The sequence below is a fragment of the Mustela erminea genome, chromosome 6 (assembly GCF_009829155.1).
Source record: "Mustela erminea isolate mMusErm1 chromosome 6, mMusErm1.Pri, whole genome shotgun sequence".
NCBI lineage: Eukaryota > Metazoa > Chordata > Mammalia > Carnivora > Mustelidae > Mustela > Mustela erminea.
In genome coordinates, this window is record NC_045619.1 from 38960508 (window position 1) to 38982259 (window position 21752).

Consider the following 21752-nt stretch of genomic DNA (forward strand, 5'->3'; position numbering starts at 1 on the left):
TTTAGACAGACATCATTTAATTTTATGTCTTTGTTTAGTTCATGTAGAATAAGATTAGGGAAATGTATAAATGACAACCTTTATAAAATGTTAGTTGAGTACTGTTTGTGAAAATTTAGAGGTTAAAGTTTCATATGAAATCATCATCTGCATTCAATAAAATGTATTTTGGATACACATAAGCCTAGAATTTTTGCTTTTTCTAAATAATCAGTGATTAGACATTTAAAAAAAAATTTTTTTATTGTTTTATTAATATATAATGTATTACTAGCTGCAGGGGTATAGGTCTGTGAATCACCAGGTTTACACACTTCACAGCACTCACCATAGCACATACCCTCCCCAGTGTCAGTAACCCTACCACTCTCTCCCTACCCCCCTCTCCCCAGCAACCCTCAGTTTGTTTTGTGAGATTAAGAGTCTCTTATGGTTTGTCTCCCAATCCCATCTTGTTTCATTTATTCTTTTCCTACCCCCAAACCCCCCACGTTGCATCTCCCCTTTTCTTATGAGGGAGATCATATGATAGTTGTCTTTCTCCTATTGACTTATTTCGCGAAGTATAATACCGTCTAGTTCCATCCACGTCGTCACAAATGGCAAGATTTCATTTTTTTGATGGCTGCATAGTATTCCATTGTATATATATACCACATCTTCTTTATCCATTCATCTGTTGATGGACATCTAGGTTTTTTCCATAGTTTGGCTATTGTGGACATTGCTGCTATAAACATTTGGGTGCACGTGCCCCTTTGGATCACTGCATTTGTATTTTTAGGGTAAATACCCAGTAGTGCAATTGCTGGGTTATAGGGTAGCTCTATTTTCAACTTTTTGAGGAACCTCCATGCTGTTTTCCAGAATGGCTGCACCAGCTTGCATACCCACCAACAGTGTAGGAGGGTTCCCCTTTCTCTGCATCCTCGCCAGCATCTGTCATTTCCTGATTTGTCAATTTTAGCCATTCTGACTGGTGTGAGGTAGTAGTATCTCATTGTGGTTTTGATTTGTATTTCCCTGATGTTGAGTGTTGTGGAGCACTTTTTCATGTGTTGCCATCTGGATGTCTTCTTTGCAGAAATGTCTGTTCATGTTCTCTGCCCATTTCTTTTTTTTTTTTTTTTTTTTAAAGATTTATTTATTTATTTGACAGACAGAGATCACAAGTAGACAGAGAGGCAGACAGAGAGAGAGGAAGAAGCAGGCTCCCCGCTGAGCAGAGAGCCCGATGCGGGGCTCGATCCCATGACCCTGGGATCATGACCTGAGCCGAAAGCAGAGGCTTTAACCCACAGAGCCACCCAGCCGCCCCTCTCTGCCCATTTCTTAATTGGATTATTTGTGGGGTTTTTTGTTTGTTTGTTTGTTTTTAGATTATTTGTTCTTTGGGTGTTGAGTTTGATAAACTCTTTATAGATTTTGGATACTAGCCCTTTATCTGATAATGTCATTTGCAAATATCTACTTCCATTCTGTCAGTTGTCTTTTGGTTTTGTTAACTGTTTCCTTTGCTGTGCAAAAGCTTTTGATCTTGATGAAATCCCATTAGTTCATTTTTGCCCTTGCTTCCCTTGCCTTTGGTGATATTCCTAGGAAGAAGTTGCTGTGGCTGAGGTCAAAGAGGTTACTGCCTATATTCTCCTCAAGGATAATGATGGATTTCTTTCTCCATTGAAGTCCTTCATCCATTTTGAGTCTGTTTTCGTGTGTGGTGTAAGGAAATGGTCCAGTTTCATTTTTCTGCATGTGGCTGTCCAATTTTCCCAACACCATTTGTTGAAGAGACTTTTTCCCATTGGACATTCTTCCCTGCTTTGTTGAAGATTAGTTGACCACAGAGTTGAGGGTCTATTTCTGGGCTCTCTTCTATTCCATTGATCTATGTGTCTGTTTTTGTGCCAGTACCATACTGTCTTGATGATGACAGCTTTGTAATAGAGTTCGAAGTCTGGATTTGTGATAGCACCAACTTTAGCTTTCTTTTTCAATATTCCTTTGGCTATTTGAGGTCTTTTCTGGTTCCATATAAATTTTAGGATTATTTGTTCCATTTCTTTGAAAAAAATGGATGGGACTTTGATAGGGATTCCATTAAATGTATAGATTGCTCTAAGTAGCATAGACATTTTCACAATATTTGTTCTTCCAATCCGTGAACATGGAACATTTTTCCATTTCTTTTTGTCTTCCTCAATTTCTTTCATGAGTGCTTTATAGTTTTCTGAGTATAGATTCTTTGCCTCTTTGGTTAGGTTTATTCCTAGGTATCTTATGGTTTTGGGTGCAATTGTAAATGGGATTGCCTCCTTAATTTCTCTTTCTTCTGTCTCGTTGTTGGTGTAAAGAAATGGAACTGAGTTCTGTGCGTTAATTTTATATCCTGACACTTTACTGAATTCCTGTACAAGTTCTAGCAGATTTGGAGTCTTTGGGTTTTCCACATATAGTATCATATCATCTGCAAAGAGTGATAGTTTGATTTCTTCTTTGCCAATTTGGATGCCTTTCATTTCTTTTTGTTGTCTGATTGCTGAGGCTAGGACTTCTAGTACTATGTTGAATAGCAGTGGTGATAATGGACATCCCTGCCGTGTTCCTGACCTCAATGGAAAAGCTCTCAGTTTTTCTCCATTGAGAATGATATTTGCGGTGGGTTTTTCATAGATGGCTTTGATGATATGGAGGTATGTACCCTCTTTCCCTACACTTTGAAGAGTTTTGATCAGGAAAGGATGCTGTACTTTTTAAGATGCTTTTTCAGCAAGTGATTAGACATTTTAATCTAGTTATTGTGGCTTTTAAAATAACTGAAAAGCTAGGTTTTACAAAGCATTTTTTGTTGATTATAAGAAATATTTTTGTAAACAGATGATTTGTTTACATGTTTAATGTATAAAGTACAAAGATTCACCTGCCTTATCTTTAGGTACTGCCACTTTAATACAGGCTGATAAATTGTTTCAAGTTTACTTGGTAGGCTTTGTTACTCCCTTCTGTAAGAACAGCTGATGCCAGGGTAGGGAGAGTTAAAATGTCTTTAAACCAGCTGTCAAAGCATAACTTCCTCAAAGGTAATCTGTTTAGGGGTCAAGCCCATACATACGGACACTTCTAGCATCCTATCTGTAGCCTGGTTACTTTCTGCAACTGCTTAATTCAAAAGTGGTACTTTTCTATAGTGGCAGGTGACTAGAGAGGTTATTTTCATACATTGCCCATATTATTTATTCCATACTATTTGAGCTGGGGGTTGGGACAAAAAAGTTATCAAAGGTGGGAATCCCTATCTTCCAGAAAATAAGATATATATCAGACATGAAAAAATGAGATAAACTTTTATTTTTAAGTAGGTAGGTTAGACTGTCGTAATGGGTATGTACTGACTTGGAACAATTGAAACAGATTTACTAAAATTCCACATAGAAAAATTGGTAAAGATTATTCTGTATCCCAGTTTAAAAAAAAATCTTGGGGCTCCTGGGTAGCTCAGTGGGTTAAAGCTGCTGCCTTCAGCTCAGGTCATGATCCCAGCATCCTGGAATCGAGCCCCCCGCATTGGGCTCTCTGCTCAGCGGGGAGTCTGCTTTCCCCCCTCTCTCTGCCTGCCTCTCTTTCTGTTTGCCATCTCTTGTCTGTCAAATAAAATCTTTAAAAAAAAAAAATCTTCGCTTCAAACTTTAAATTGTAAGCCTATTGTAAAGGAGTTATGCAATTTTTTTACTCACTTATGTCCTTTAATCCCCACGTAATCCAATCACATAGACATTGTTACTCCTATTTTAGAGATGAGAAAACTGAGACTGATAGAAGTTAAATAACTTACCATTGCTTCATAGCTACTGAAGCCTGTCTGGTTGGAACTTGGATCTAAATCATACTCTAAACCATGTGGTTTGCTATACTGTTTCCTCTACATTGATGAGTCCTTTATTGCACCATGCAATCCGTATTTGCTGTTTTAGTCTGGCATCTGGTCATCTTATTTATAAAAGGGTGGATTCTCTGATTTTAACATGGGACATTCTTTAACTGTAGAGTCTTGAATACTTTAAATGATAACTAGAAGAAAAGAATGATCAATTTTTAAAAAGACTCATCATTTCATTTTGACAGGTTTTATTAAAATGAAACTGCAAAAAATATTTGGAGAGCCTGGAGTATTAAAAGATTGAAAGAGGGTGGGGCACCTGGGTGGCTCAGTTGCTTAGGGGTCATGATACTAGGGTCTTGGGATTAAGCCCTACTTCAGGATGCCTGTTCATCAGGGAGCCTGCTTCTCTCTCTCCTACCCGCTCATGCTGTCTCTTGATGTCTCTCTCTCTCTCTCTCTCTCTCAAGTGAATAAATCAAATCTTAAAAAAAACAAAGATTCAGTGGTGTGCCTGAGTTCCTCACTTGGTTAAGTGTCTGACTCTTGGTTTCAGATCAGGTCATGATCAGGGTGAAGGGATCAAGCCCAGCACTGTCTGTTTGAGATTCTTCCACCTTCCTTCAACTCCTCTGGTGTTTCTCCTGGTACTCCCAGGTGTGGGCACTCACTCACTCTCTCTCATATAAATAAATAAAATCTTAAAAAAAAAAAAAAAGATTGAACAGAAAAATCCCTGGTTAATTGCAAGGTAATAATTACCCCATCCCAGTGGTTAATGTTAATTTACAACAGCCTTTCTTTTGGATAGCATACAATCAGCATAAGGAATACTTTCTTACTTTTAATTTTTAGCTGTCTTTTAAAATAAGCATTAATCATTATATGTATTTGAGGTGAGTCTTTTAAATTGAGGGTATAAAAAAAGCAGAAGAGGGAGATACATTATATAAATATATGTATCGTGTGTGTGTGTGTGTGTGTGTGTGTGTGTGTGTGTAGTCTAACTGTGTTTTTAAATGCTCAGTGACTTCCAAAGTGATTTAAGCTGATTGGTTGATGAATAATGTTTCCTTTTTCAATTTTCTGAGTTTTAAAAATCTTATAAATTAAAAATACTATTTTTAAAAAGTGGCTGGTTTTGTCTGAGAAATCAGATGTAGACTCTTATTTTGTTTGACTGGCATTGTCAAGTTTTTAAAGCGGTGATATTTGTTCCAAATTAATTTCTTTCAAAATCATTTATTAACTGTTTTATGTAATGTGGAATTTTGTTCTTGCACATACACCGAAATTGATGTCATTATTATTGCTTTACAGGACCCATCTAGAACAGTTTCAGGCAGATATAAAAGGTAAGACTCCTTAAATTTTAACTTACAACATATTATAGATGTGACTGTAATATCTGTCTGACCATGGCTTAACTAAGTAGAACTGTTTCAAACAGCTTGTTGAAAAATAAGAAACCTTAATATTGTGTTGTTAAGAAATTACATTGTAGGCAGGAGTATAGTAATGTCTGTTTCATCATGACTTACTCTGTTATACCCTGCTGTCTTTGAAAACTGTGCATACCATGAATTTATATGGAACTGATGAAATAAAGCAAAATAGAAACTAAGTATTATATCCCCTTTTGTATTTGAACATTGAAAATATAAGTATACTACCTTTATTAGTCAGCTTGGGCTGCCATAACAAAACACCATAGAAAGGGAGGGCTTAAACAGAAATTACTTTTCTCACGGTTCTGGAGGCTGGCAGTTAGGGATCAGAGCGCCACCAAGGTCAGATTTTGGTGAAGGCCATCTTCACGGTTGCAGACTTCTTGCTCTGTCCTTACTGTGGTAAGGAAGGGGCCAAGGAGCTCTCTCAGATTGCTTTATCAGAGCACTAATTCCATCCATGAGGACTCTATATTTGTGACCTAAGAACCTCTGAAACACCTCCAAGCTCTATCTCCTAATACTACCACATTGAACATGAGGATTTCAAAATACAATTTTTGGGAGGTTGCAGAACACTCAGACAATACCAATTCTTCTACACTATGAGTAATACTTTTAGCAGAAAATGTGTTTGAGTATGTATGTACATGTACAGGAGGAAAATCAGAATTAGATATGAGAAGTTGTTTAATGGAGACGGTTGGGCTCTTAGCTTCCTCTTTCCCTGGTGACATCATAAAGGTTACAGAAGATATGGTCATACATGCGCTAATAATCATAGAATAGTGGTAAACCTTATCAAGTGCTTATAATGTCTCAGGTGTTTTACATAGAGCGATCTCATTCAATTCTCAAAATAGTCTTAAAAGGTGGTACAATAGATACAATGTTCACTTTCATTTTGTAGATGAGAGAAGTGTGGGATTCAAGAGGTAGAATAATTTCACTAGGGAATAAGGCTTGTTAGTCATTAGCAGAATCATGATTTGAACTCAGACAGCCTGACTGCACCATCTATGTAGATCTATACACATAAAACCACCGAGTTCCTCTATTTGTATGTTAAAGTTTGAAGTGTTTGGTTGAAAGTTGTAGTTACTATATTCCTTCTAAAATAAAACATTGATTAAGAGGAGCTCTAATTTTAATACTATTACATATAAACAAAACTCAATTTTTAATTTTTAGTGTGGGCCATAATATCTACTAGTAGTAGAAAAAGGTAAAAAGACCAAAATAAGCGACTATTGACTGTAAGAAAGTGAAACGGTTTCAGGTGAACTTAATATATTTGCTATTGCTTCTGTTTTAATTTTCATTTCTGAGTAATTTTGATTTAGGTATAATGAAACCTGTGATTCTTTTTAAAGTGTCTAACATTTATACATTGCTTAATAATTTTTACTGAACATGAGTACCTTAAACTGGAAGGAATCTCATTTCTTTTGCTAGAAATTATTGCCGGTCAAATGGCTTTGATTTGGCTTATTTCCAGGGCACATTCTCAAACCAGAAACATTTTTATCATTAGTTTTTGGTTTGGGGATAAAGATAAACTTCAGTAACTTAATAAATGTATAAATATTTACTTATTAAATAGTAAACCTTGAATTATAATTGACACTTTTCAGATTAGTGTTAAGTAGAATCAACAAGGGAATAATTTTCTTATGAATACTCATCAAATACTTCATTTACACTTCATTGTGTTAAATCAGGAAGAAGATTGGTTTTCCATCATGAATGTTTCTATTTTTAAGCTTTTCAGACCATTATTTTACTTGGGACCTGTTGCTATACTGATACTTTTTTGTTTTCGTGACCTAGAGCATGTTTTGTTAATTTTCAGCTTTCAAAGGTTTAGCCCTGTTTAATTCTGTTATAAAACAAACATTTTTTAAAGCTTCTAGTCATTATTCCCTGACTTACAGCAACTTGTAGTTTGAATACTGTTTAAAAAGGAGAAAAATAACTAAAAAAATAAAAACAAACAAAATCTAGAATCTAATTTGAAATTACTAATTCCTTATCTAAAGGAATTTGTTAAATTATGCATCAGCAGTTCATTATTTTCATTAATCTGTCAGCACGTGTAGCAGGGACTAGAGAATGGATGATCTTGGTGAGGGTGTCTGCTGACTAATGGGCATTTAAAAAAGGAAGACTGCCTAAAGAATAGAAATTTGGTCTCATATGTTAGAAAATGTTTCCACTGTACCAAATATTTTATGAGATACTGTACACAGCTAGACAAATTCTTAAAAAGTCATTGGAGGATACAAGAACTCACAAAACTAGTTTGTATGCGTGCTGTTATAAATTATGAATTAAATATTTAATTTTTCTTACAAATAGCAAGAATGTACTTTTTGAGAATTGAGTCTGTTAAGTACTAGTTAGGCTGTATTTTATTGAATCAACTCTTGTTTATCTCAGGCATCTCTTATATATGGACTAATTTCCTTTTTAAAACATATTTAGAGGCACCTGGGTGGCTCGGTTAAGTGGCTGTCTTCGGCTCAGGTCATGGGGAGTCCCAAGATCAAGTCCCACATTGGGCTCCCTGCTCAAAGAGGTGTCTGCTTCTCCCTCTTCTTCTGCTCCTCCCCCTGCGTGTGCCTTGTCTCTCTCTCTCTCTTTCTCTCTCAAATAAATAAAATCTTTAAAAAAAATATTTAGAAACTATTTGGAGGTGGGAATAATGAAATTTCTGCAACTCAAGATTTAGGAACAATGAATCAGTATCATATATTCGTAGGTTTTTGTTTTTGTTTTTCATTGTGTGATTTTTCTTAATATGCCTACTTCGTTAAGCTTATAGTGCATTGGTCAAAATAAGGTTTTTTTAAAAAAAGGCAAGACAGGTTATTAGATGTGTGCTTGCAGATACCCTACTCAGTGTGATATCTAAATAAAACTGTCATACACACCGCCACCCCCCCAAAAGGCAAGACAATTCTAAATGACTTGCAAAGGGCAGGATTAACCAGGGTTTATAATTTACCATTTTTATTTATGTATGTAATTCAGCTCTGATTAAAGGCTCTGATTAAAAAATAGGGAATGGCTCTGATTAAAAAATAGGGAAGAGATTTAAGACAAATACTAAGTTTTATCATTCTCACATAGTAATTAACTGGTCTCTTTGTTTTCACAAATATATTTAACGCAGTATTAATTGTTTTATTAAGTAATTATGGAGTCAAAAATGCTTCTAAGTCCTCCCCCCTTCTAGTAACCTTAACATTAGGTTACATTTATGTAGTTTTTAATGGTATGCAAAGCACCTTCACAGACATTACCCAACAGTAATCCTATCAGGCAGCGGGACAGGTATCTTCTTTCCAAAGTGAAGAAAAAGGCTTTCACTAGGTAAGCGTGTAAAACTGTACCTAGCTTAACTGAACCATGTAGGAAGACACAAAAAACACATACCTCAGACATCTACCAGAAGACTTGAGTGTGAGTCACAACTTCCCATTTGATTTCAGATAACTCTCCTTCTTACACTTCTTGTGGAAAAAAAAAAAGAAGGATCACTTTTAAAAGATACTGTATCTTCAGATTATTTCTCAGATATTATCTTAGATCTGTTGTTTTGAACTACCAAACAGAAATTCAAACCTTTAGTTGTCACTTGATTCTGAGGCTCTTTCATAGGAAATTAAATAGAACCTATTTAAGTTTGGAAGGTAAATAATTTATTCAGAAAAATTTCATGCAAATATTTTAAGATGTTGCAACTTTTTTTCTAAATGGCACTTTCTCTATAACCATTGTTTTAAAACCAGTAGTTCTTGTTTGATTGCACATGTGTTTTGAGAATCACTGAGTCACAAGAAATTTCTTTGGTTTGTTGGTTAGGGATCAAACCAAAACAATCAGCTGGATTGTTTAAAGGTGAGAATTACAGACTAAAGACCAAATGTATCTTCTAGTAACTGAAGAGGAACCAGGTTTCTTGGACTGTGTGTTTTCTAAGGAAATATATTCCTTTTCAAAATGTCTTATTTTTTTTATTAATATATTCTTTATTTTACCTAATGCTATAAGGCATACAGTAGCTGTATGTTCTAGCTGTGGTTCTTCTGATGAATGGATATTACAAATGAATGTGAATGTCAAAAAAATGATAATTTAAAAATAATTGAGATACTGATACGTTTTGTGGACCTCATGGTTCCCTTGTGGATTGGTGAATTTTTATCTATGCTATAAATATTAGTAGCTAGGATTTATATAGTATTTATTATGTAATATACACTATTCAGAGTACTTTCCTTATATATTAGTTCAGTTAAATCTCCTGGTAACCTTATTATCCCCATTTTACAAATGAGCAAACTGAGGCACAGTGAAATTTAATGTCTTTTTGAGATCAGACATATTAATTGGTTGATCTTATCAACATATTTATATCTCATGGTAATATTAATTTGCTTAGTGTTGGTAGAATGTAGAGTATTTGATTCAGAGTTTGATTTTGCTTCTTTTGACTCCCAAGTAACTGGAAGGTACCCATAACTAGATTTTTTTGTTTAACATAGTTTACTACTCATGTGGCTTTGGATTTCACAGAGTTCACTCAGCTATCTTTACTTTTATTCTGGCTACAGCATGGGAAAATAAGTTTTTTTCTTAATCTTCAAATCCAACAAGATCTAAAGTTATCTTTATAATCATGAAAGATAAATTGTTTGATAACATTTGGTACATTATTTTAAAGTGCATTTTATGTATTATATTTCCTTAGGAATTAATCACTAATCTGAGTTTGCTCTTCCATATTTAATCTCTGTTTTTAAGAGCTTTGAAATGTACTTCAGATATCATAAAGTTCATCCTTTGAAAGTATACAATTCAATGGTTGACAGTACTTACACAGCGTTGTATACCCATTGCCACGATCTAGTTCCAGAACTACCTCCACACCAAATAAAAGGGGAAACCCCATGCCTGTTAAATGGCCAGCCAGTCCCCATATTCCTTTCCCCTTAGCTTAAGCAACCAGTACTCTGTTTTGTGTTTTTTAATAGATTTTCATATGCTGGGTAATGCATTAAGTGAAATCATATAATATGTGGCTTTTTGGTCTGGCTTCTTTCATATAGCATAATGCCTGCCAAGATTTGTCTGTGTTGTAGCCTACCTGGATAAAACCACATTTTGTTTAACCATTCATCATTTGATGGATATTTAGGGTGTTTCCACCTTTTAGCTCATAGGAATTTTATTAGGATATATAGTATATAGTATACTATGAACATTCATGTGTAAATTTTTGTGGTTCTTATTTATTCTTAATACACAGAAATTTTCCATATTGCTTAGTTGAAAATTTTTCTGAAAAAAGTAGATGTTTTATGTCAGTATGTTTTGAATAATTCTGAGGTACAAGGTACTATGCTTGGTGTTTAGGAGACACGTGCTAAGAGAATAATGAAAAGTGTATAATCTTAGCTTAGCAAATGCTGTGACTTGCCTCTGGAAGAATGTTTTCTGGGTTTGTCTGTCCCTCAGGTAGTGAAATTTAGCAACCAGGTATTTGAGTAAAATGTTGAGATAACTGTCATTTGATCTCGTTAGGATAATTCAGTATATGTAATATACCAGAAATGAGCATGTATGATAGACCCTAACTGGAAAAACTTAAATTTCTAACAACGAGAATAATATATTAATATATTATTAATATATAATATTAATATATTAATATTAATATATTATAAATAGTTACAATGCAGACATTAATCTGATGCTGTAGAAAACAATTATGTAGAATAATTATTACCTATATGTTAAATGGGGAGAGGGTGGGCATGTTACAAAGAGAATGATACAGTGCTCGCATCGGCAGCACATATACAAAGAGAATGATACAAAACAAAGTATCATAATATATATTAAATCTTCATAACTTGAAATTACTAAAATTATACGTAATAGAATGTAACATTTATTAATAAATAATTATCGTTTAATCATATTCTCAAAGGGGGCTGTGATCTAAAAAAGTTAAGAACTACTATGTTTACAATATATCAGTAGTTATCTCTGCATTAGTGGGATTACTGAGATGAGTGATTTATATTTTTTGTTTCCTGCAGTTAATATATATAAATTTGAATGAGTCTGAGAGTTTTTGATTTTGATCTTTAGTTGTTACTCTATGTGTATGTGTGTGTGTAAAGGAAGAAAGTGAAGACTTACACAGACTAAGGGGCTGTTTTTAGGGAGGAGTGTGAGTAATGGTGGGAGAGAGATAGCAAAACATGTTAAAAATATGAAGGGCAATCCTGTACTGGTTGGTTATTTAGGGATTTCTTAGTTTATCCAATACTGCTAAATATTTGATACCATTCTACAAGTGAGATTTTACTCATGAATCTTGTATTTCTTCTAATTGCTAAGCCTTAAAATACCTTTTTTAGTGGAAAATTCCTCTAGCTGTAATCTTATAATGCTGTGCCAATCTTGTTCTCATGATAGTTTTAGAATAACAGTTTTTTATTCCCCAATGTAACACCTCCTAGTCTTTCCACAGAAGATGTGAAAATTCCCAGAGGGGAAAAACTTCCAGTGAATGGAAGTATTTATCTTTTATGACACTTTATTCTTTTCCCTCTTCTGAACTTTATAGTTAATATCTTTAATAGCTAAGGGCAGAGGGGATTCTTTTTGGAATTGTATTAGAGCTTTATGTCAACATTCCCAAGTAGAATATTACAAACTTTTTGGAGTTGACGAAACAACCTTTTATTCTGTGTATTTTGTATTGTACATATCTGTCCCTCAAAATACGTTGAAAACATTTCTGTTTTTAAAATAAACAGAGCTAAATTTGGCAAAAGATAAAGTAACTACTATTCATAATTTTGACAGTATTCCTTATAAACCTAATACATAGCACATAAAGCACTGATTTTTTTTAGTATTAATTATTCCTTGTTTTAAAATTATTTAATAGTATCATTTATATAGTTAACTAGCTTAATATGAAGGATTTCAGAAATTGTTAATGGGTTAAATTTTCTGAAATACTGTCCTAAGCTTCTGCATCAAGTAAATACAAACTTTTTTTTTTTTAATTTATTTATTTGACAGAGATCACAAGTAGGTAGAGAGACAGGCAGAGAGAGAGGAAGGGAAGCAGGCTCCCCACTGAGCAGAGAGCCCGACATGGGGCTCGATCCCAGGACCTTGGGATCATGACCTGAACCGAAGGCAGAGGCTTTAACCCATTGAGCCACCCAGGTGCCCCGCAAATACGAACTCTTAAGGGATAGCCATATTTCTAGGTTTTTATGTTTGTGGTTGCAAGCATTGTAATTTCTACATAAATGGCATTGTGTTTGATACAGATAGATTTTTTTTAATTTTTAATTTTTTATAAACATATAATATATTTTTATCCCCAAGGGTACAGGTCTGTGAATCACCAGATTTATACACTTCACAGCACTCACCATAGCACATACCCTCCCCAGTGTCCATAACCCCACCCCCCTTCTCCCAACCCCCCTCCCCCCAGCAACCCTCACTTTGTTTTGTGAGATTGAGAGTCACTTATGGTTTGTCTCCCTCCCAATCCCATCTTGTTTCATTTATTCTTCTCCTACCCACTTAACCCCCCATGTTGCATCTCCACTTCCTCATATCAGGGAGATCATATGATAGTTGTCTTTCTCCGCTTGACTTATTTCGCTAAGCATGATGCCCTCTAGTTCCATCCCCGTCGTCGCAAATGGCAAGATTTCATTTCTTTTGATGGCTGCATAGTATTCCTTTGTGTATATATACATCTTCTTTATCCACTCATCTGTTGATAGACATCTAGGTTCTTTCCATAGTTTGGCTATTGTAGATATTGCTGCTATAAACATTCGGGTGCACGTGCCCCTTCAGATCACTATGTTTGTATCTTTAGGGTAAATACCCAGTAGTGCAATTGCTGGGTCATAGGATAGTTCTATTTTCAACATTTTGAGGAACCTCCATGCTGTTTTCCAGAGTGGCTGCACCAGCTTGCATTCCCACCAACAGTGTAGGAGGGTTCCCCTTTCTCTGCATCCTCGCCAGCATCTGTCATTTCCTGACTTAATTTTAGTCATTCTGACTGGTGTGAGGTAGTAGTATCTCATTGTGGTTTTGATTTGTATTTCCCTGATGCTGAGTGATATGGAACACTTTTTCATGTGTCTGTTGGCCATCTGGATGTCTTCTTTGCAGAAATGTCTGTTCATGTGATAACTAGATTTTTTAAGCGAAAAGCTTTTTAAGAGTTATTTCAGTGCCCTTCTATAATATGATATGGCTTCAGTGATACCTTACTCTCTTGATTTCCTCTCTACCATTTTGCTGCTATTTCCCAGTCTTATTTGTAGTTCATCCTTTCCTGTACTTGTTCTTTATGTGTTGGTATTACTCAGCTACCTGTCTTCAACTTTATTTTCTTTTTGTTCGGTGTTTTTGTGCCAGAAATTTTCTTTACTTCTCAGACTTACAGTACTACCTATACATACACCAGTGGCTTCTAAGTCCTTGACTCTGTATCTGTATTAACCAACAACTTCTAAATATCTACTTACAGGTATCTCAGAAGTATTTCAAAACTCAGCATGTTCAAGAGTAAACTTGTTAAACCTGCTAAATTTCAGTAGTTGACATCATAATCTGCTTTTGCTCAAGCTAGAAATCTGGACATTGTTTATGACCTTTTTTATCCCCGCACTACTGCATCTACATTCAGGCATTTATCAATATTGAGTTTATATCTCCTGCATATCTTCCGTTCAAACACACCAGTCTAGGACATTATCATCCCTTACATAGATTATTAGGATAGGTTCCAAACTGGCTTCCCGGCTTCCAGTTTTGTTTCTCTTTCATGCTTTTTGTTAAATGAGTTTTTTACTTTCCCGGCTTTAATGGCTTCCTGTGACCTTTGAATTAAATCTAAACTAGTCTCCAAGGTAGGGTGATACACAAGATAATGCTAGTATGCAAGAAGAAAATCTTTTTTAATTTCAGGTCATGACCTCATGGTGTGGGATTGAGCCCCCTGTGGGCCTCTGCACTCAGTGGGGAGTCTGCTTCCCCTCTCCCTCTCCACTCATGTGCGCATACACTTTTTCTCTCTCAAGTAAATAAATAAATCTTAAAAAAAAAAAAGTACAAAGATGATCTCATGGTTGGTCAGCAGGCAAAATATACAAAATCAGATCTGTTCTTATATCCTTATTTCAGAGTTGTAAGTGAAAGGTTTTAAAAATTTAAGTTCTTATTTTCAGTTACCTCTTTTTGCTATGATGGCCACTTAAGATCAAGTTTGCTAGCTGGTCTTAGAACTAGTTCTTTGAATCTCTATGTCAGAGTGTTAAAGTAAGACCCTAAGAAGTAATGAAACATACTCAACTATACTTTTACTAAAAATACTATAGTCTGTTTTTAAGAAAACAAAAAAATTTTGTATCATAAGTAATTAAAATAAATTCTTTTCATCCCTTTGTGTTCTATTTTTTGTGATACAGATAACATTTTCATGGTATGATTATATTGTAAATATTTTATATATTATGTACATGTATTATATGTTATATATTTCATATATTTGTGTAATAATGTACTATATGTAAATGTATTATTTATATAATGTTTGTAAGTCATTATAAAAATAGGAGACAAAGACACATATCAACATGGTTATGTAATAAATAAAGTTTGGAGATCATTAGTTCAAATTTTTCTATAAAGTACCTTTCAGCCTTCCTATATGCTTTTCAAGAATCATATCTTACCATGCCTATATTTATATTTCATACCTTAGCTATGTTGGACTTTTCTGTTTCTTAAATGAGCCATATACTCTTTGTTTATAAATATTTGTACATTCTTATTCTTTTAAGTCGTAGCTTAAATATTCACTAGCAGGCATAGTGCTACTCAAAGTATGGTCCTTCAACTCTTACCAGCCCATGACAAGATAAGAAAAGAACTTGAGAGTAAACATTTCAAAGCTTGAATTGCTTTTTGATATTGTCATCGTCACATCTAAGTGCATGATCAGTGGTCTCCTTTCTCAATAGGATATTAACTAGTTCAAGTACCATGATGCTTGTGTGATTTCCTTTTTTTTTTTTTTTTTAAGATTTTATTTATTCATTTCACAGAGAGAGATCACAAGTAGGCAGAGAGGCAAGCAGAGAGAGAGGGGAGGAAGCAGGCTCCCTGCCGAGCAGAGAGCCTGATGCGGGGCTCGATCCCAGGACCCTGAGATCATGACCTGAGCTGAAGGCAGAGGCTTAACCCACTGAGCCACCCAGGGGCCCCTCATTTCCTTTTTTAACTCGAGGTTTTTTTTTAGAGCTGTTTAAAATTAACAGCAAAATTGAGGGAAAGGTACAGAGGTTTCCAGTATATTCCCTGCCTCCCCTCACTCATAGCCTCCCACATTATCAGTGTTCCCCAACAGAGAGGCACAGTTGTTAAAACTGATAAATTCCATATCACATCATAATCACCCAAAGGGCATAGTTTACATTATGGGTCAGTCTTAGTGTTGTACATTCTATGGGTTTGGACAAATGAATGACATGTATTCATCATTATGGCATACAGAGTATTTTCCCTGCTCTGAAAATCCTCTGTACTGCCTCTGTTTATCCTTCCCTGTATTATCTCTCCCCTTACCCCTTGGAAACTACCTGTCTTTACTTCGAGCATAGTTTTGCCTTTTCCACAATGTCATATAATTGAAATCATACAGTGTATAGTTCTCTCATACTGGCTTCTGTTCCTTAGTAATAGGCATTTAAGCTTCTTTTTAGCACTGAATAATATCCCATTGTCTGCATATACCACAGTTTATTTGTCCATTGATCTATGAAAGGGTATTATAATTGCTTCTAAATTTTGGCAATTGGGAATAAAGCTGCTGTAAACATCCATGTGCAGATTTTTGTGTAGACAATAGTTTCTTCAGGTAAATGCCAGGAAGCATGACTGATGGATCATGTGGTTGAGAGTATATTTAGTTTATAAGAAGCTACCAAACTGTCTTCCATAGTGATTGTGCCATTTTACCTTCCTACTAGCAGTTCTAAATCCTCAAGAGCATTTGGGATTGTCATTGTTTCCGATTTTAGCCATTCTTATGGATGTGCATTATTTTTTTAGTTTGCATTTCCCTGATGACATAATATGGAACATCTTTTCATATGCTAATTTGCTATCTGTGTATCTTCTTTGATAAGGTGTCTGTTAAGGTCTTTGGCCTATTTTTTAATAGGGTTGTTTGTTTACTATTGAATTTTAAAAGTTCTTTGTACATTTTGGGTAGTAGTTCTTTGTTGCTTGTGTCTTTTATAAGTATTTTTTCTCAGTGTGGTTTCTCTTCCCATTTTTTTTTTAAGATTTTATTTATTTATTTGACAGAGGAAGTAGCTCCAGGGAGAGCACAAGCAAGGGGAGTGGCAGGCAAAAGGAGAGGGAGAAGCAGACTCCCTGCTAAGTAGAAAGTCAGACATGGGGCTTGATCCCAGAACCCTGAGATCATGACATGAATGGGAGGAAGATGCTTAACCGACTGAGCCACCCAAGGTCCCATTTCCCTTTTTCTTAACATTGTCCTTTACAGAGCAGAAATTTTTAATTTTAATGAAGTCCTGCAGTTGATTATTTCTTTTGTAGATTATGCCTTTGGTGTTGAATCTAAAAAGTCATTGCCATGACCAGGGTTTTCTAGGTTTTGTCCTATGTTGGTTACGTTCTAGGAGTTCGTAGTTTTGCATTTTACATTTAGGTCTGTTATCCATTTTGAGTTGTTTTTTTTGTGAAGGGTATAAGATCTTTATCTTAATTTTTAATTTGAAAAATTCATGTGAATGTTCAGCTGTTCTAGCACCAGTTATTGAAGACACTGTCTTTTTTCTCCATTGTATTGCATTTGCTCCTGTGTCAAAGATCAGTTGCGGGTTATTTATGTTAGTTTATTTCTGGGCTCCATATCTGTTCTATTGCTCTATTTGTTTATTCTTTCAATAGTACCACACTGTCTTGGTTACGGTAGCCTTATAGTAAGTATTGAGTTGAGTATAATCAGTCTTCCAGCTTTGTTTTTCAATCTTGTGTTAGCTATTCTGGATTTTTATTTATTTATTTATTTATTTATTTATTTATTGCCTGTCTGTGTGAACTTCAGAATTAGTTTGTCAATACAAAATAACATGGCTGGGATTGTCATTGGACTTGTATTGATTACAGACCAAATTGGGAAAAATTTACATTTTACCAATGTTGAATCTTCCTGTTCATTAGCTGAGAATATCTCTACAGTTACTTAGCTTTTCTTTGATATCTTTCATCAAGAGTTTTGTAGTTTTCCTCCTATAGATACAGTACTTTCTTATTAGATTTATACCCAAGTATTTCATTTGGGGGAGCTAATATAAATATATTGTTTTTTAATTACATATTCCACTTGCTAGTACAGTGATTGATTGACTTGTGTATTAAACTTGTATCTTTCAACCTTGCTATAATTGTTTGTTAGTTCCAGGAGTTTTTTTGTTGATTCTTTCAGATTTTCTGAAAGACAATGATGTCATCAGTAAACAAATACAGTTTTATTTTTGTCTTCCCAATCTGTATACCTTTTCTCTCCTTTTCTTGTTTTGTTGCATTAGCTAGGACTTCTCTAAGATGTTGAAAAGGAGGGCTGAGAGGAGACATTTTGGCCTTGTTCCTGGTCTTTTAATAGGGTAGCTTCAAGTGTTTCACCATTTAGTATGATGTAGGTTTTTTGTAGGTATTCTTTATAGAGTTGAGGAGGATTCCCTTCTGTGCTTAATTTGTTTCAGATTTTCCTCATGAATAATTGTTGGATTTTGTCATGTGATTTTTTTCTACATCTATTGGTATGATCATTTGATTTTCTTCTTTAGCTTGTTGACATGATGGACTATATTGATTTTAATTGTTTTATTTTTTTTCATCATGGTAAGTATACTCCAAATCCCATCCTCTTTTTCACCCATCTCTCCACCCACCTTTCTTCTGGTAAACCATCAGTTTGTTCTCCATAATTAAGAGTCTGCTTCTTGGTTTGTCTCTCTCTTTTTTTCCTTTGCTCATTTGTTTTTTTCTTAAATTCCACATATGAGTGAAATCATATGCTATTTGTCTTTTTCTGACTGACTTAGATTAACATTATACCCTCTAATGCTGTCCATGTTGTTGGAAATGGAAAATTTTTTTATGGCTGAATAATGTATATATTATTAAGCTATAAAATAAATATATACACATATATATCACCTCTTGATATATATATATATATCTCAAGAATGAAAATATATATATATCACCTTTTCTTTATCCACTCATCTATTGATGGACACTTGGGCTGCTTCCATATCTTGGCTATTGCAAATAATACTGCAGTAAACATAAGGGTGCATGTATCCCTTTGAATTAGTTTTCATATTTCTTGGTTACTTAGTAGTGTGACTCCTGGGTCATAAGATAGTTCTGTTTTTAATTCTTTGAGGAACCTCCATGCTGTTTTCCACAGTGGCTGTATCAGTTTGCATTTCTATCCATATTGCAAGATGATTCCTTTTTATCCATATCCTTGTCAACACTTGCAGTTTCTTGTGTTTTTTATTTTAGCCAGTCTGCCAGGCGTAAGGTGGTATTTCATTGTAGTTTTGATTTGCATTTTCTCTATGATAAGTGATGTTGAGAATTTTTTGTGTGTCTATTGGCCATCTCTATGTCTTCAGTGGAGAAATGTCTGTTCATGTCTTCTGCCCATTTTTAATTGGATTATTTGTTTTGAAGTATTGAATTGTATCAGTACTTTATATGTTTTGGATACTAATCATTGTATCCCATATCAAATATCACTTCCCATTCATTTCTGTTGTTTCCTTTGCTGTGCAGAAACTTTTTGTTTTGATGTAGTCCCAGTAGTTTATTTTTCATTTTATTTCCTTTGCCTTAGAAGACATAGCTAGAAGATGTTATGGCCCTGAGAGATTACTGCCGGTTCTGTCTTCAAGGATTTTTATGGTTTCAGGTCTCACATTTGGATGTTTAATCTATTTGGAGTTTATTTTTGTGTATGGCAGAAGAAAGTAGTCCAGTTTCATTCTTTTGCCTGTTGCTGTCCAGTTGTCCCAACACCATTTGTAAAGAGACTTTTTTCCATTGTATATTCTTTCCTCCTTTGTCAAAGATTAATTCACTATGTAATTGTGAGTTTATTTCCAGGTTTTTTTGTTCTGTTCCATTGATCTGTGCATTTATTTTTATGTCAGTACTATACTGTTTAATTACCACTGCTTTGTAATATAACTTGAGATTTGGCATTGTGATACTTGCAATTTAGTTTTTCTTTTTCAAGATTGCTTTAGCTGTTCAAGGTCTTTTGTAGTTCCATAAAATTTTAGAATTGTTTGTTCTAGGGGTGCCTGGGTGGCTCAGTGGGCTAAAGCCTCTGCCTTCGGCTCATGGTCCCAGGGTCCTGGGATCGAGCCCTGCATCAGGCTCTCTGCTCGGCAGGGAGCCTGCTTCCCCTCCTCTCTCTGCCTGCCTCTCTGCCTGCTTGTGATCTCTGTCAAATAAATAAATTTTAAAAATCTTAAAAAAAAAGATTTTAGAATTGTTTGTTCTAGATCTGTAAAAGATGCTGTTGGTATTTTTATTGGGATTGCATTAAATGTGTAGATTGCTTTCGGTAGTATAGATATTTTAACAATATTGTTTTTCCAGCACATGAGCTTGGAATGTCTTTCCATTTGTTTGTGTCATCTTGAATTCTTTCATCAGTATTTTATAGTTTTCAGAGTATAGGTCTTTCACATCTTTGGTTAAATTTGTTCCTTGGTATTTTACTGTTTTTGTTGCAGTTTTTGTAAAGGGGATTATTTTCTTAATTTCACTTTCTGCTGTTTTATTATTAGTGTATAAGAACGCAACAGATTTCTGTACATTGATTTAATATTCTGCTACTTCACTGAATTCAGTTATTAGTTCTAGTGTCTTTTTGTGGATTCTTTAGGGTTTTCTGTATATAGTATCCTATCATCTGCAAATAGTGAAAGTTTTACTTTTTCTATATCAATTTGGATGACTTTTATTTCTTTATGCTGTCTGATTGCTTTGGCTAAGACCACTGGTACTGTGTTGAATTAAAGTGGTGAGAGTAGACATCCTGTCTTGTTCCCGACCTTAGGGGAAAGCTGTCAGTTACATTAATTGATTTGGGAATGTTGAGCCAACCTTGAATTCCTACGAAATTCTGCTTAATATAATTTTTTAAAAAAGATTTTATATTTGTATTAGAGAGAGAAAACAGTAGAGAGAGCTGCCGGCAAAGGGAGAAGAAGGAGCAGACTCCCTGCTGAGCAGGAAGCCCAACATGGGGCCAGGTCCCAGGACCCTGGGATCATGCCTGAGTCGTAGGCAGACACTTAACCAACTGAGCCACTCAGGTTCCCCTGTAATTTTTTTAATACAGTGTTAAATTTTATTTGCAAATATTTTATTGAGGATTTTTGCATCTATATGTTCATGAGCGACAACAGTCTGTAGTGTTCTTGTATCTTCAGCTGATTATGGTGTTAGAGTAATGCTGGCCTTACAGAATAAGTTAGGAAGTATTCCTTCTGCTTCTGTCTTTCTGAAAGATATTGTAGAGAATTGGTATAATTCTTCCTTAAATATTTGACAGGATTCACCAGTGAACCTGTCTGGGCCTGGTGGTTTCTGTTTTGGAAGGTTATCAATTATCGATTCAATTTCTTTAACAGATATAGGCCTATTCAAATTTTCTATTTCTTCTTGTGTGAGTTTTGGCAGACTGTATCTTTTAAGGAATTGGTCCATTTCACCTAGGTTATTAAATTTTTGAGAAGAGTTGTTCACAGTATTCCTTTTAATGGCCATGGACTCTCTAGTGCTGTCCCTTTTTTCATTTCTGATACTAATAATCTGTGTCCCCTGATTTGCTTAGTTAGCCTAGCCTATTGAATTTATTGATCTTTTCAAAGAGATAGTTTTTGGTTTCATTGATTTTCTTTATTGATTTCCTGTTTCCAATATAATTGATTTCTGGTCTCATTGTTATTTCTTCTGCTTGTTTTGGATTAATTTGCCTTTTCCAGTTTCCTATGGCAGAAACCTAAAGTATTGATTGTAGATTTTCTTTCTTTTCTAACATAGGCATTCAGTGCTATAAAGTTCCCTGCAAATACTACTTTCATTGCACAAATTTTAAGTTGTGGGTTCATTTTTGTTTAGTTCAAACATTTTAAAAATTCTTCGGGATTTCTTCTTTGACTCATGTATTATTTAGAACTCCGATAACTAATTTCTACACATTTTACAAGTTTCCAGTTATCTTTCTGTTATTAATTTCCAGTTTA

General features: G+C 34.7%; 1 protein-coding gene across 3 annotated transcripts in view; it reads left to right on the forward strand.

The window, feature by feature from the left end:
• The window catches only part of PAWR (pro-apoptotic WT1 regulator), a 112198-nt gene that overhangs the window by 79203 nt on the left and 11243 nt on the right, over window positions 1–21752 (forward strand). For all 3 annotated transcript variants that reach the window (XM_032346919.1, XM_032346921.1, XM_032346920.1), the window contains one exon: window positions 5195–5229. In XM_032346919.1, the coding sequence (XP_032202810.1) occupies window positions 5195–5229 (35 nt within the window). The remainder of the gene's footprint in view (window positions 1–5194; window positions 5230–21752) is intronic.